General features: G+C 42.7%; 1 protein-coding gene across 1 annotated transcript in view; it reads left to right on the top strand.

Annotated features, from left to right (window-relative positions):
• The window catches only part of timm17a (translocase of inner mitochondrial membrane 17 homolog A (yeast)), a 43,422-nt gene that overhangs the window by 13,205 nt on the left and 15,565 nt on the right, over positions 1-14,652 (top strand). The window contains exon 4 of the mRNA XM_043716243.1: positions 438-647. Within this exon, the coding sequence (XP_043572178.1) occupies positions 438-647 (210 nt within the window). The remainder of the gene's footprint in view (positions 1-437; positions 648-14,652) is intronic.

Below are 14,652 nucleotides of genomic sequence, written 5' to 3'. Positions count from 1 at the left end.
TGAATTTTATTCCACTTTCTGTAACTTGTAGCGTTTTTGATGTAGTTTTTCAAATGATATAGAGAATGGATTGTATAGTTCTGATCAAATGAAGGAGCAGTATAAGAGTGCAATGGGCATTTTCATCTTCTTCTGTAGATATCTCAGGGACAGCCTTGCAAGGAATCGTGCAAAACTACTCTGAGTCTCCAAAATCATTCTTTGAAGCAGGAAACAAACATGAAATGTCCTATAGATGGCAGCAGAGCCGGAATCGGAATGTGCCAGCCAGACCAGTTCTGCTCCATCTGCTCTCCATCTGTTTCTCTTTCATTTCAATTTTCTGGAGGTTATTTATCCAAACTTTTATTTTTCACAAAAAAGGTTACTCAGCGAGAATGTAGATGGAGATTGTCAGATCAAATTTGGTGCGGATGTTGAGTCCTCGGGTTTTGTAGACTGGGCCAACAGTAGTCTGGAGACTGGACCCAGAGTGGCCTGCAGACTAGGCCCAGTGCCGACTGAATTCTGGGCCTGGTGTGTTCGGGAGAATATGCCCAGTGTGCTCTGGAATCTGGGTCCGGTGCGATCTGGAGACTGGGCCCATTGCAGTCTGGTGATTGGCCTCAGTGTGATCGTGAGACAGAGCCTAGCGAATCACACGGGAGGTGAGTCGTCGTGTTTTGAAATCTGGTGTGGTGTGGCGACTGGGCCTGACGCGGTCTACAGAATGGGCCTAAAGCACTCTCGAGACTGGGCCCAGTGCGGTCTGGATAATGGGCCCACTGCAATGTGGAGACTGGGCTCGGTGCAGACTGGAGATTGGGTTCATTACAGTCTAGTGTCTGGGACTGGTGTAGTCGGGAAACACGGCAAGATCACGCCTGGAGACTGAGTACAGTGCCGTCTGGAGACTAGGCCAGGTCCGTTCGAGATACTGGGCCCTCTACAATCTGGAGACTGGGTCGGTGTGGTGTGGAGAATGGGCGTAGTGCTGTCTGTAAAATTGCTCCAGTGTGTTCGGGGGACATTGGAGGTGAGTCCTCGGGATTTGAAGACTGGTGTGGTCTGGAGACTTGGAAAGGTGCAGTCTGAAGAGTCAGCCAAGTGTGTTGTGGAAACTATGCCCAGTGCGGTCTGCAGCATTGCCCTGGTGTCGTCAGGACCCTCAGTGCTGGCACAGATTGGTATGAAAAGACTGAAAATTGGATCCATTCTTTTCTTATCATACTTCTTCATAACTTTTGTCAGCCAAGTGTGTTGTGGAAACTATGCCCAGTGCGGTCTGCAGCATTGCCCTGGTGTCAGGACCCTCAGTGCTGGTACAGATTGGTATGAAAAGACTGAAAATTGGATCCATTCTTTTCTTATCATACTTCTTCATAACTTTTAATTTCTTCAATTTTGTTCCAAATACTTAGTAATCTGTCTCTTGTACCTAAGGTGGCGGCAAATGTGAGGACATTGCAAACGTTTCACTGCACTCATTAGCGTGCACGTAACGATAAAGAGAATTCAATTCAAATGTGAGCAAATCACTGTATTTGACGCGTTATCCAAACAAACTTGCTGCATCTGAAGTGGCGTGGGGCAGCCACCTGAGAGAGGTGTTACATCCCTTTAAAGACAAGAGGTCGACACAGACAGACAGAGAGTGAGACAGTGAGGGACATTTTCATCGCCATTTAAATGAATTCAATTACAAAACAACAAATGCAAATATCAATAGTTGCAGATGCAAATTCAGAGGTACACGCATTAATATACTAAATTACGCACGCAAAGAGTCAGGCAAAAGTTGATAGACACACAAAAACACACAACACAAACACAAATATATATTCAGACACTTGGCCCCTCGAGCCCGACTTGCCATTCAATAAGATCATGCTTGATCTAATTTATATTCAATTATATTTTCTCTTGGGAAATAAGGCAGGGCAAATGGTTGAGCTGTTAGATCTGGAGCACTTTGCAACGAGTAACCTTTATTCCGTTAATTTGAAAATTGTTCTGGGAAAAATAACCTGGCCCACAGGTTAACGCTATGAACTGGGGCAACGTCAATTTTGATAGTATCAGGCTGAATTGAGGCATGTTCTTTGCAAATAAAGTGTGATCTGGAAAGTGGGAATCGTTAAAAAGCGAAAATAGTTCAGGGTAAGCAGTTTTTGATAACGTGGATGGCAATGCTGGCAGGAGTAAGGAACAGGACATTGCAGGGGATTTTGATGCTGTGGTCAAGGAAAAAGAAGGAGGTGTATGTCATGTATAGCGAGCTGGGATCAAGGGAATCCCTCAAGCAAATGAGGTGTGGGGGAACATTTACCAGGGATATCAGAAGGGGTAAATAGGCATTATGAGATAGATTTGTCAAATAGAGTTAAGGAAATTTGAAGCATATGAACGGCAAATAAAAAACTAGGAATAGAATAACACCTCTTTAAAATCAAGCAGCCATGTATGTGTGGAACGACAGTGGGTAAATTAGATTTATTAGGTTTTAGATTACTTACAGTGTGGAAACAGGCCCTTCGGCCCAACAAGTCCACACCGACCCGCCGAAGCGCAACCCACCCATACCCCTACATTTACCCCTTATTACCTAACACTAAGGGCAATTTAGCATGGCCAATTCACCTAACCTGCACATCTTTGGACTGTGGGAGGAAACCGGAGCACCCGGAGGAAACCCACGCAGACACGGGGAGAACGTGCAAACTCCACACAGTCAGTCGCCTGAGTCGGGAATTGAACCCGGGTCTCTGGCGCTGTGAGGCAGCAGTGCTAACCACTGTGCCACCGTGTCGCCCATGGTTTATTGTCCATGTACTCACATGAGGATATCGAAAAGTTTACAATTTCCAACATAAGACATAATCGCAGGTACAAATCTAAACCCAACCCTCTCTGACACAAAATGTTGGCACCAATCCAAAAAAAAAACAAAATAAAGAAAACAAAGTTAAAGTGTACACATTACAATCTTTCCGATAAAAGTAGAAAACACACAGAAACAAAGTTACCAGTTTAACAAGCCAGCCCATAAGTGCCTGGCTATGCTGAGTTCACACTCCTCACAAGGTCTCGAACTGACCCTACTCCGCTGCCTCACAGCCTTTTCCTGAGGAATTGATAAGATCCCACATGAATGTATCACATCAATATTTACTGTGGAGAACCCGGGGAAATTAATCAATGCATTGATGTTTTGGAACGAGATCAAATTGCAGAAGGGGCATTACTGGAGGTTTTAAAATGCATAACCATAAATAAATACACAGAACCTCTTGAAGTGCATCACAGGTCATTGTTGGGAGCTATGGAAGAAATGGGGTGGGGCGGTGTCTTGCTGAGATATGTGCACCATTCCTCAGTATGAGGAAAGATCACTGGACCTAAACATTAACTATTGATTTCTCTGCATCGATGCTTCCAGACCTGCTGAGCATTTCCAGCAAATTGTGTATATGTTTCTGAATGACAACATCTACAGTTTTTCAGTTTTTACTTGCATCATTAACAAACACAGGTGAGGTGTTGGAGGACTGAAAGACAGTTCATGTTGTGCAATTATTATTTCTCCGCTAACAGGAGAAAAGTACAATCTGACCGATTGCTACACCCTCAGTCCCATCATGATAGCAATTTGGTAGGAGTTCTTCTTTTAGAGAGCTTTCAAACAGCACCGAAATAACCTGTTCAGTGTGGTTTCCGATCGGCCCCCGTGTGGAAATGTCACTGGAATACGAGTCCAGATCAGGCTAACACTCTGGCAGCCGGTAAAAGTTAAAACGAAAAAAAATATATAATACTGAGATCTAAATCCTGGTGAGAGTAACAGTGATGCTGAAGCAAATGTCGATTGTAAACTGCAATTTCCTTCCCCAGTATACTTTCAGGAAGGGAATCTCCCGCGCCTTCCTGGTCTGGCCTAAAAGTGACTCCAGACATGTGAGAGAGGGAGAACCTTAAAACCTTCCACAGGTATGTAAAAATAAAAGGATGACTAGGGTAGGAATAGGACTAGCCAAAGACAGAAGTAGGAAATTTTTGGCGGATCCTGCGGAGATAGGATAGATGCTAAACGAATATTTCCCGTCTGTTTTCACTCAGGAAAGGGAAAATATTGGAGAGGAAAAGAATGAGATACGAGATGTTAGACTAGAAATAATCGAGGTGAGTAAAGAAGAGGTGCTATCAATTCTAGAATGTGTGCATGTAGAAAAATACCCTGGGATTTATCCGCAGTTTATTTGGGAACCTAGAGTGGAGGTATTGGGGTATTTGGATTTGATATTTGCGTCGTTATTGTCTACAGGTTTAGTACCACAAGACTGTAGGATTGCAAATGTTGTGCACTTGTTCACGAAGTACAGTAAAAATGACCCAGATAATTATAGACCAGTGAGCCTTACGTCTGTCATAGGAAACGATTTGGAAAGGATTATCAGAGATAGAATTTATATCATCGAGCAAACAACAATTTGATTGTAGATAGTCAACATGGTTTCGTCAAGGACAGGTTATGTCTCACAAACCTCTTTGAGTTTATTGAGAAGGTGACCATACATGTGGACGAGGGTAGGACAGTTGACGTAGTGTTCATTGGCTTCAGTAAAGCTTTGATCCGATTCCACGTGAAAGGCTGTTGGAGTCGTAGGAGAGGCATGGGTTGGTGTGTGATTTCATAGTTTGGACTAGAAATTATCTTTCTAAAAGAGATAGCGCGTGTTGGTTGATGGAAAATATTCAGCCTGAAGTTCGGTTACTAGTGGTGTGCTACAAGGGTCTGTTTTGGGACCACTGTTGTTGGTCATTTTACTAAATGACTTGGACGTAGGCGTCGGTGGATGGCTTAGTAAGTTTGCGCATGACACTAAAGCTATTAGAGGAGTGGACAGTGTGGAAGAATGCTGCAGGATGCACGTGGACTTAGATAAACTACAGAATTGGGCTGAGAGGTGGCAAATGGAGTTCAATGCAGATAAATGTGAGGTGATACACTTTGGGAAGAATAACAGGAAGGTAGCATGTTGGGTCAATGGAAAGATTTTTCGTATTGTGAATGTGCAAAGAGATCTTGGAGTCCATGTATATAAATCCCTGAAAGTTGCCACCCTGAAAGTTTGATATTGTGGGATAGAAGGCATAAAGTGTGTTAGGTTTTAGTGGTAGAGTGATTGAGTTCCGGAAACGTAATGTCATGATACAACTATAGTTCGGACACATTTGGAATACGGTGTACATTTCTGGTCGCCCCATTCCAGAACGGATGCGGAAGCATTGGAAAAGCTGCAGATGAGATTTACCATGATATTGCCTGGTTAGGAGGGAAGGACTTTTGAGGAAGGACTGAGAGACCTGGGTCTGTTCTCATTGGAAAGTCCGTTAAGAGGGGATTTAATGGAGGCATACAAGATGATCAGAGGAAAAGATAGGGTAGACAGTGAAAGTCTTTTTTCTAGGATGATGACGTCATCTTATACGAGGGGGCATGGCTATAAATTGAAGGGTGATAGATTTAAGACAGATGTCAGAAGCAGGTTCTTTACTCAGAGAGTTGTAAGGGCGTGGAATGTCCTGCCTGCTAATGTAGTTAACTCAACCACCTTATACGATTTAAACAATCCTTGGATAAGAACTTGGATGATACTGGGATAGTGAAGGGTGATGGTGTTCGTTCACAGATCGGCACAACATAGAGGGCCGAAGCGCCTGTTCACCGCTGTATTGCTCTATGTTCTATGTTCTTCAATGGTCTCTGAAACGGCCAACCAAGAGATTCAATTGCACAAAACTGCTCCGAAGTCTTAAAGGATGAAACCAAACAGAAAAACCAGCACCAGCCTCGGTTTCGGAAAAGGGGATAGGAAACACAATCTTGTGGACCCCGCAGAGACTTCCTCATGTCTGCCCCAGGTGGTCAACCCAGAATACTCAGACTGTGAGCCCTGGTTCTGGACGCACCCAACATCGGGAACATACTCTCTGCATCTATTCTCTCTACTTCTGTTCGAACTTTATAGGTCTCAATGAGTTTCACCCTTAGTCTGTACTCCAGCGAAAGCAATCCTAACTGAATCAATTTCTCCTGACACACCAGTCCTGCTACCGCCGGAATCAGCCTAGTAAAGCCGTCAACTCTTTCCTTCCAGAGAAAGAGCATCCTTCCTTCGAGAAAGAGACATGAACTGCAATCAGTAATCTACATATGGCTTCAGCAAGGCCTGGTATAACTGAAACTGTCCATTCATTTGATCCTGCACTCGAACCCTCTCACAATAAAGGCCAATATACTATTCGCCATCTTTACCGCCTGCTGCCCCTGCATGTATACCTTCAGCAACTGATGAACAAGGCCACCCAGCTCCTGCTGCAAGCTCCCCTCTCCCAATTTACAGTCATTCAGGTAGGAATCTGCTTTCTTGTTTCTGCTTCCACAGTGAAAAATCTCGCAGTTATTTCAAATTATACTGCACCTGACATTGACTTGCTCACTCAAACAAACCGGTTAGATCATGCTGAAGGATCTCCTTATCCTCCTCACAGTTCATCTTCCCACCCAACTTGATATCATCTGTAAACTTTGAGATGTTACTTTTTTTCGTTCATCCAAATTATCAACATACATTGTGAAGAACTAGGATTCCAGCAACAATCACTGTTGCATTCCACGAATTATTGCCTTTCAATATGAAAAACAATCATTTTTTTCCTACACATTTTTCACCTCTGCTAATTCGATTACTCTCCATTCCAATATACTTTCCCAATGCCATGATAGTTAATCTGTTGTACAGGTCTCTGAATATACATATCTACCACATTGACTAGATTCATCTTATCAATTCGACTAGTTCCAGCTTCATAGAATTCTGGCAGATTTGTCAAGTGTGATTTCCCCTGCATAAATCCACACCAACCCTGCCACTGCTTTCCAACTGCTCGCCTGTAAAGACATTAATGATGGATTGGAGAATTTTCCCCATTACTGATGAGAGGCTTACTGGTCTATTAACCTGTGGCTTCTGTCGCTTTCCATTTTTTGAATATCGGAGTGACACTAGCTCCCATCAATTTGCAGGGTCTTGTTCATAAACTATAAAAAATGGAACATATTCACCTATGCATTCAGTAATTCTTGAATCACTTCCTTAAGTACTCTGATATTACTTCTTCCCTCTCACTAGATCTTGCATTTTCCAAAATTTTTGATATCTGATTTGTGTCCTCTTTTGTCAAGACAGAACCAAAGTATGTATTTATTTGCTCAGCTATTTCTTTGTCCCGTATTATATATTCACCTATGACTCTCTATAGAGGACCTATATTTGCCTTCACCAATCTCTTTCTTATCACGTTCCAAAAGAATCTCTTAGTGTCACCTGTTATGTTCCCTGCAAATTAATGTATTTTTCTCTTAATCACTCCATTGGTTCTCCTTTGCTACATTCTGAAGTGCTCCCAATCCTCATATCGATTATTTTCCTTGGCCAATCTGTATGTTTCTTCCTTAGATCAGGTGCTCTCCTAATTTCCTCTGTATTCGATGGAATATCACTCTTGCAGATTTTGCTTTTGTGCGAAAGAGATGCAAACAGTTTTTATCGCTCCCCTATGGGTTCCTAGAATATTTGACATTGTCTGTCAACTGTCACCTCTTTAAGTAACTCTCCCCAAACAATCAAGGCGAACTGAGCCTCATAGTTTCAGTTTCCTTTATTAAAATTGAGCACCCTGCAGAAGCCAGTGGTTCTAGTCATATTTGGCACAAAGGAAGATGGTTGTGGTTGGGGATAGACAGCCATCTCAGTTCCAGGCCAACTTTGCAAGAGACTCCAGCCGATTCATCAACGGCCTTCCGTCTGTCATAAAGACAAAAACATGACGTTCGCCAATGATTGCACACTGTGCAGCACCATTCACGACTCCTCAGATACTGATGCAATCCGTGCTCAAATGCAGCAATATGTGAGAGTGTGATGCTGGAAAAGCACAGAAGATTAGGCAGCATCAGAGGAGCAAGCGAATCAACGTTTTGGTTATAAACCCTTCATCCGGAATGACCTTCATCACACAGCATCTTTTCCAGCATCACACAGTCAACTCTGATCTCCAGCATTGGCAGACGTCAATTTCTCCCTACAAGATCTGGACAATATCCAGGCTTGGGCCGACTAACGGCAGCAAACATTCGTGTCACACAAATGCTAGGCAATGACCATCACCAATAAGAGGCACTCCAACCACCGCCCCGTGACATTCCAGTATTGTCATCACTGAATCCCGCACTAACAACATCTTAGTGGTTACCATTAACAAGGATTTCAATTGTATTCATGAAATAAACACATTGGCTACAAGAGCAGGTCACAAATTAGGGATATTAAGGCGAGTAACTCAGCTCGAGAAAGCCCAAAGTCTATCCATCATCAAGGCACAAGCCAAGCGTTTGATGGAATACTCCGCAATTGCCTGGATGGACGCATCTCCAACAACACTCAACAAGCTTGACACCATCCAGGACAATGCAACCCGCTTCATTAACACCACATGCACAAACATTCCATCCATCCAACACCATCGGTACTCAGCTGCAGCAGTGTTTACTATTTACAAGATACACTGCAGAAATTCGCCAAAGGTTCTTAGACAACGCTTTCGAAATCCACGATCACATCACCAGAGAAAAACAAGGGCTGCAGATACGTGTGAGCACGACAATCTGCATGCTCCCTCCAAGCCACTCATCAATCTGCCTTGGAAGTATACCGCCGTTGCTTTACAGTCATTGGTAAAAAAAATCCTAGAATTCCCTCCTGAACGGCATTGTGTGTCAATCCAGAGCAAGTGGACTGTAGCGATTGAAGAAGGCAGCTCACCAACAGCTTCTCAAGCGCAAATGAGGATGGCTACCAATTTTGGTCAACCAACGTCCCTCAAGTCCCACAAACGAATAAAAAGATAGACTCCACGTCGTCAAGATCTATTATCCTTTCTCACTATTGTTTTAATTTCCTCATTAACCAACAACAGTACACCATTACATTTTTTTTCATTCCAATATATTGAATACCCTGGGACATTCACTCATCCATTTTAGTCACCCTGCAGCCGTGTCTCCGTAATCCTATTTATATGTACCCGTTTGCACCTATCTGTTTATTAACTTGTTGCAAATGCTCCGAACAATGCTTCAGTGCTCTTTCTCCCCACAGTGTACATTTCCCTAAATGTGATTAATCATTGACAACATATAAAGTTTTGAACTGCAATTGTCCCTTCCGTCCATAAATTTTCCTCCCACATTCAATTGTAATGATGACTGATACTTTATCTCCACGCCACCTTCCTCTTCTCTCCCTTTGGTGGTTAACCATTCTTATTTTTATACAGTGCCTTGTCACCCACAGCCCTACGCGGAAGAGAAATTCCCAGGTTCCCAGTCTCTGAGTGCAGTAACTTATTGTCATTTCAATGCAGGTTGGTCGGCCTGTACCTAATATTGTGACCTCTTGCGTTAGACGTCCCAGCCAGGGAAATTATCATCCCTCCTTCTAATTTGTCTCACCCTGTCAGAAGTTCATATATTTCACTGAGCTCTCCATGCATGTTCCTAAACCCCATGGAATACCGTAGCAGCCGACACAAACTCTGCTCCCACAACAAACTTGTCATCTGAGAGATCAGTCTCTTCATCCTTCCATGCATTGCCTAAAAGTCGACGTTGTCATTTATTATGTCACGAGACAGAAACTGCGAACAATACTGCACAGTGTTCGAGATGAGGTACTAAGGCTTTGTACAGCTGCAGTAAGGTATCCTTAATCCTGTACTCAAATCTCCTTGAAATGAAGGTTAACACATCATTAATCTTCCAAACTGCTTGTAACTCCTATTGATTTCAGTGACTGGTGTCCGATGAGATATAGATCTTTTTCAAGGTTACAGCTAACCATTTAGTGGATTTATGTGCACTAATCACATGACAATACCGCTCTTAATATTGACTTCTGCCTTCAACTGCTATGGTCGAGCATGGATCTTGGAGGGCCACTTAGAAGAAAGGAACAAAAAAATCCATTTATACATCAACATCTTACAAACAATCCATTTTATAAGGATAGTCTGCCGTTCATTTTTTTCCCAACAGCGTGCACAATATCACAACGATCCGCATTCAGTCATCTGCCACGTTCAATGCATTTGATTGCATCATCTTGGGGCATTTTTACATCTTCTTCACCCATTCACAATCTGTTTGCATCTTTAGAAATGCGGCATTTGGCTGCCTCAACCAAACTGTTGATGTACATTATGATTAGTTGGGATTCAAGAAAATATTCTCCAGCCTTTCACTCCAGACCAAACCTGTTTATTCCTGTTCACTACCGCAGACTAAAGCAATGTTCAGAAATTATCCGCAATATCATGAGCTTTTGTTTTGCAAACTAGGCTTGGGACTTTATCAAAAATCTTTCTGCAAATCAATGACATTGAATCTGTTGCTTCTCCAGAATTTAATTGTCAGTCAATTTCTCAAATATGATTCCCAATTCATGATGATTCCATCTCTGCCAAATACATCAGTCCAATAATTTCTGTTTATGTACAAATTTCATTCTACATCCTTTTTCTCAGCAGAAACAGATTTTCTCCTATTGTTGGAAAGTTTTATTTTTATTTGCTTTGTTTTCTACTATGAAGGTAGAACTAAAGTTGTGGCCTTATCACATTCACATTTCCCGAATCTTAATATTCCATTTTGTGGTTTCAGAAAGTAAGGAAGGTACACTTAACTTCTGGAAATTTTTCATTGGCATATTTTTAGAAGCTATCACATTTCATTCAGAACGTTTGTTAACATACTCTATGGAAACAGTAATTCCTGTTGCAAAGATGCTGAATGGCTTTCTACAACAATTCAATCACAGGATCAGAGAATCTTTACCATCTGAAATTCAGCATGATCTCCATTCGTCCTACTTTCCCACACCAGACCCGTCGCTGTGAATGCTATGATAGTTAAAATGCTCACCACATACTTTTTAACAGTTCTGAGGATTCCCACTACATCTATTCTCTCTGAAAATGCAACCTAGATCCTAACACTCTGGATGGAATTAAATCCTAAAATCCTCTCCAAACAGCAAACCTTTCAGTTTAAAACTGTGCTTCATTTTTTGGCCTTCGACTAAAATCAAAAGGTGCTGTCTGTTCATCTCATTCAAACCCCTCGTAATCTTGTGCGTTTGAATTACCTCTCCCTCAACCTTTTCTGTTCCGAAGCAAACAACCGGTGATTATCCAACCTCTCTTCATTGTTGTAACTTTTCATCCTAAACTACATCTTGGTTAATCTCCTGTGCAAATCCTTCAGTACAGTGGTGCATCCTTCTTGTAATATTGCGCCTTGAACTGCACACGGTATTCCAGCGACGTGTCATCCAATGTCAGTTGTAGATCCAGGATGACAAAGAATAAGAAGAGCAAAGACAACTTATAGCCCAAGAACAGATCGTTCTGCCCTCCAAACCTGTGCTGATCCAATTCCACTGTCGCAACATGCTGCCCAATTCGTAAGGATCTGTATCCCTCTGCTCCACACCTAGTCATGCATCTGTTCAGCCGCACCTTAAATGAATCTACCGTGCCTGCATCTACTACTTCGGCTGGCAATGCATAACAAGCATTTACCACCCTTTGTATACAATACATTCCGCGTGTATCCCCCTTAAACATTCCGCTTCTCAACTTGAAAGCATGGCCTGTCTTTAGTGAGTCCCTCACTCTGGTTAAAAAAAGCTTTTCTCCGTCCAGCCTGTCTATAAGCTTTATGGTTTTGTAGATGTCACTCAGGTCCCCCGTCAATGTTCTTTGTTCTAAATAAAACGTTCTTAACCTACGCAATCTCTTTTCCTAGTTAGTACCTTCCATACCAGGCAACATTCTTATAAACGTTCTCTGCACCATCTCCAATGTGTCCACATCCCGTTGGTAATATGGCGACCAGAGCTGTACACAATATTCTAAATGCGAATGAACCAAAGTCTTGTACAATTTTAACTTGACCTGCTAGCTCTTCTACTCAATAGGCCGCCCGATGAAGGAAAGCATGCCATATGCCTTCTTGACAACTCTATGCACTTATGCAGCCACCTTCAGGGTGCAGTTGGCCTCAACTCCCAGATCTCTCCGCTCATGAACTTTTTCCCAAAGGTGTTCTGTTTACAGTATAGGTCATTCTAGACTTAGACCTTCCAAAATGCATCTCCTCACCTTTGCATAGATTGAACTCCATCTGCCACTTTTCCTCCCAACTTTCCAGACTATCGATTTTCTCCTGCATTCTTTGACAGTCTCCTATGTATTCTGCTTCCCCACCAATAATCGTGTCATCCGCAAACTTACTGATTAGACCACGAATACCTTCTTCCAGATCATTTATGTATAACACAAAGAACAGTGGCCCCAGCACTGATCCCTGTTGAACACGACTGGTAACCTTTCTCCATTTCGAGAAATTTCTTTCAACTACTACTCTCTGTCTCCAGTTGCTCTACCAGTTCATTATCCATCTAGCTAGACTACACAGCAGATCATTTGACCTCGCTTTCTCCATTAGTTTACTATTGGAACCTTATCAAACGTCTTACTAAAGTCTATGTGCAGCCCTTCCTACATCTATCAACTTGGTCACTACCTCCAAGAACTCTACTAAATTGGTAAGGCACGATCTCCCCTGCACAAGGCAACGTTGCCGATCAGAGAGAAGCCTATTCTCTTCCAAATATAAATAGTTTCTATCCCTCAGTAATATCTCCCGCAAATTTCCCACCACTGACGTCAGGCATACTGACCTGTAGTTACCTGGAATATCTCTACTATCTTTCATGTATAGGGACAGAATTATCAACTCTCCAGTCCTTACGCACTTCACCGATGTTTAACGATGCCACAAAGATACCTGTCGGAGCCCCAGATATTTACTCACTCACCTCCCTCAGCAACCTGGGATAGATCCCATCCGGACCTGGTGATTTGTCCAACTTGTTATCCTTTAGCCTATCCAACACATCCTCGGTCCTTACGTCAACGTGAACCAGAGTAAACAAACTTCTATCTCTAATCCCAGCATTCATCGTACCCCACTCCTCAGCGAACATTGATGCAAAGTAATCATTGAGAATCGCACACATTTTCTCAGAATCGAGACACAACATACCTTTCTTATCCTTTAGTGCAGCAAGCTTTTCTCTAGTTATGCTCCTGCTTCTTACATAATAATAACATAACTTAGGATTCTCCTAAATTCTGCTTGCTAAAGCTATTTTCATGACCCGTGTAAGCCCGCTTTTTCCTCGTTTAAGATTAGTCTGACTCTCCCGATATTTCGCCAAAGTCTGTTCTATTCTTAGCTGCTTGGACCTTATGTACGCTTCCCTTTTCGTCTTGGCTCGTCGCACAATTTCTCCAGTCATTCACCGTTCAAGAATCTTGCCTTTCTTACCCCTTGCTTTCAAAGAGACATTCCTGAGCTGCACTATCCTCAAACTATTTTGAAAGCCTCCCACATATGAAATGTGGACTTCCTTTCAAATGGCTGTCCTCAAACCACATTTCCCAGCTCCTGCTGCATTTTGATACAATTGGCCATCGCCCAGTTTAATACTGTTCAATTAGGACCACTGTCATATTTGTCTACGAGTATCCTTAAACTTACAGAATTGTGGTCGCTATTACCAAATAAATGCGGCACTGCAATTTCAACTACCTGGCCTGGCTCATTCCCCAACACCTGGTCCAATGTGGCCCCTTCCCTAATTGGACTATTGACATGTTGCTCTAGAAAACTTTCGTGGATGCTGCTTTCAAATTCTGCCCCGTCCAGACTTCTGACACTATGCCTATCCCAGTCAGCGTTGTGAAAATTAAAATCTCCCATTGCCACCCACCTGTTGCCTCTGTTCAACATTGTCTTTCTACCTCAAGCTCACTGTTGGGAGTCATGTGGCATTCTGTTAACAATGTAACTGCATCATTCTTATTTCTCAGCTCCACCCATAATGCCTCACTGATTAAGCCCTCCATCGTGTCCGCCTTTAGCACAGCTGTGATGTCATCCCTGACCAACAATGCAACTCCCCCCACCTTTTACTTCCCTCCCTGTCCTCTCTGAAGCTTCTATATCCTGGAACATTTAGTTGCCAATCGTGCCCTTCCATCACCTAAGTATCTGTGATCGCAATAACCCCATACACCCAAGAACCAATCTAAGCCCTAAGTTCGTCTGCCTCACCCTCTATATCCTTGCATTAAACTATATAAACTTCAGACCACCAGTTACTTTGCGTTCATCTGCTTTCTGCCTACTCTTCACCTTGGTGATGCTAACTTCATAATCATGTTCCTTATAGTCTCTAGATTCCACCTCACTGTCGACCAGTATTCTCTTCTGCTTGCCATGTCCATGGCACAATTGATTAAACACTCCACAACAGCAGTAGCAAAAAACTCCCCCAAGGTCATTAGTTCCAGTCTAGTTCAGGGGTAGCCCATCCAATTTGTAATAGTCCCACATTTCCCATAACTGGTCCAAATGTCCCTAAAAGGGTGGTACTGTGGCTCAGTGGTTAGCATTACTGCCTCACAGCACCAGAGTCCCAGGTT

Source organism: Chiloscyllium plagiosum, chromosome 26 (genome assembly GCF_004010195.1).
Source record: "Chiloscyllium plagiosum isolate BGI_BamShark_2017 chromosome 26, ASM401019v2, whole genome shotgun sequence".
NCBI lineage: Eukaryota > Metazoa > Chordata > Chondrichthyes > Orectolobiformes > Hemiscylliidae > Chiloscyllium > Chiloscyllium plagiosum.
The sequence above is the reverse complement of the archived record's forward strand: the minus strand, read 5'-3'. Positions and strand labels throughout refer to the sequence as shown.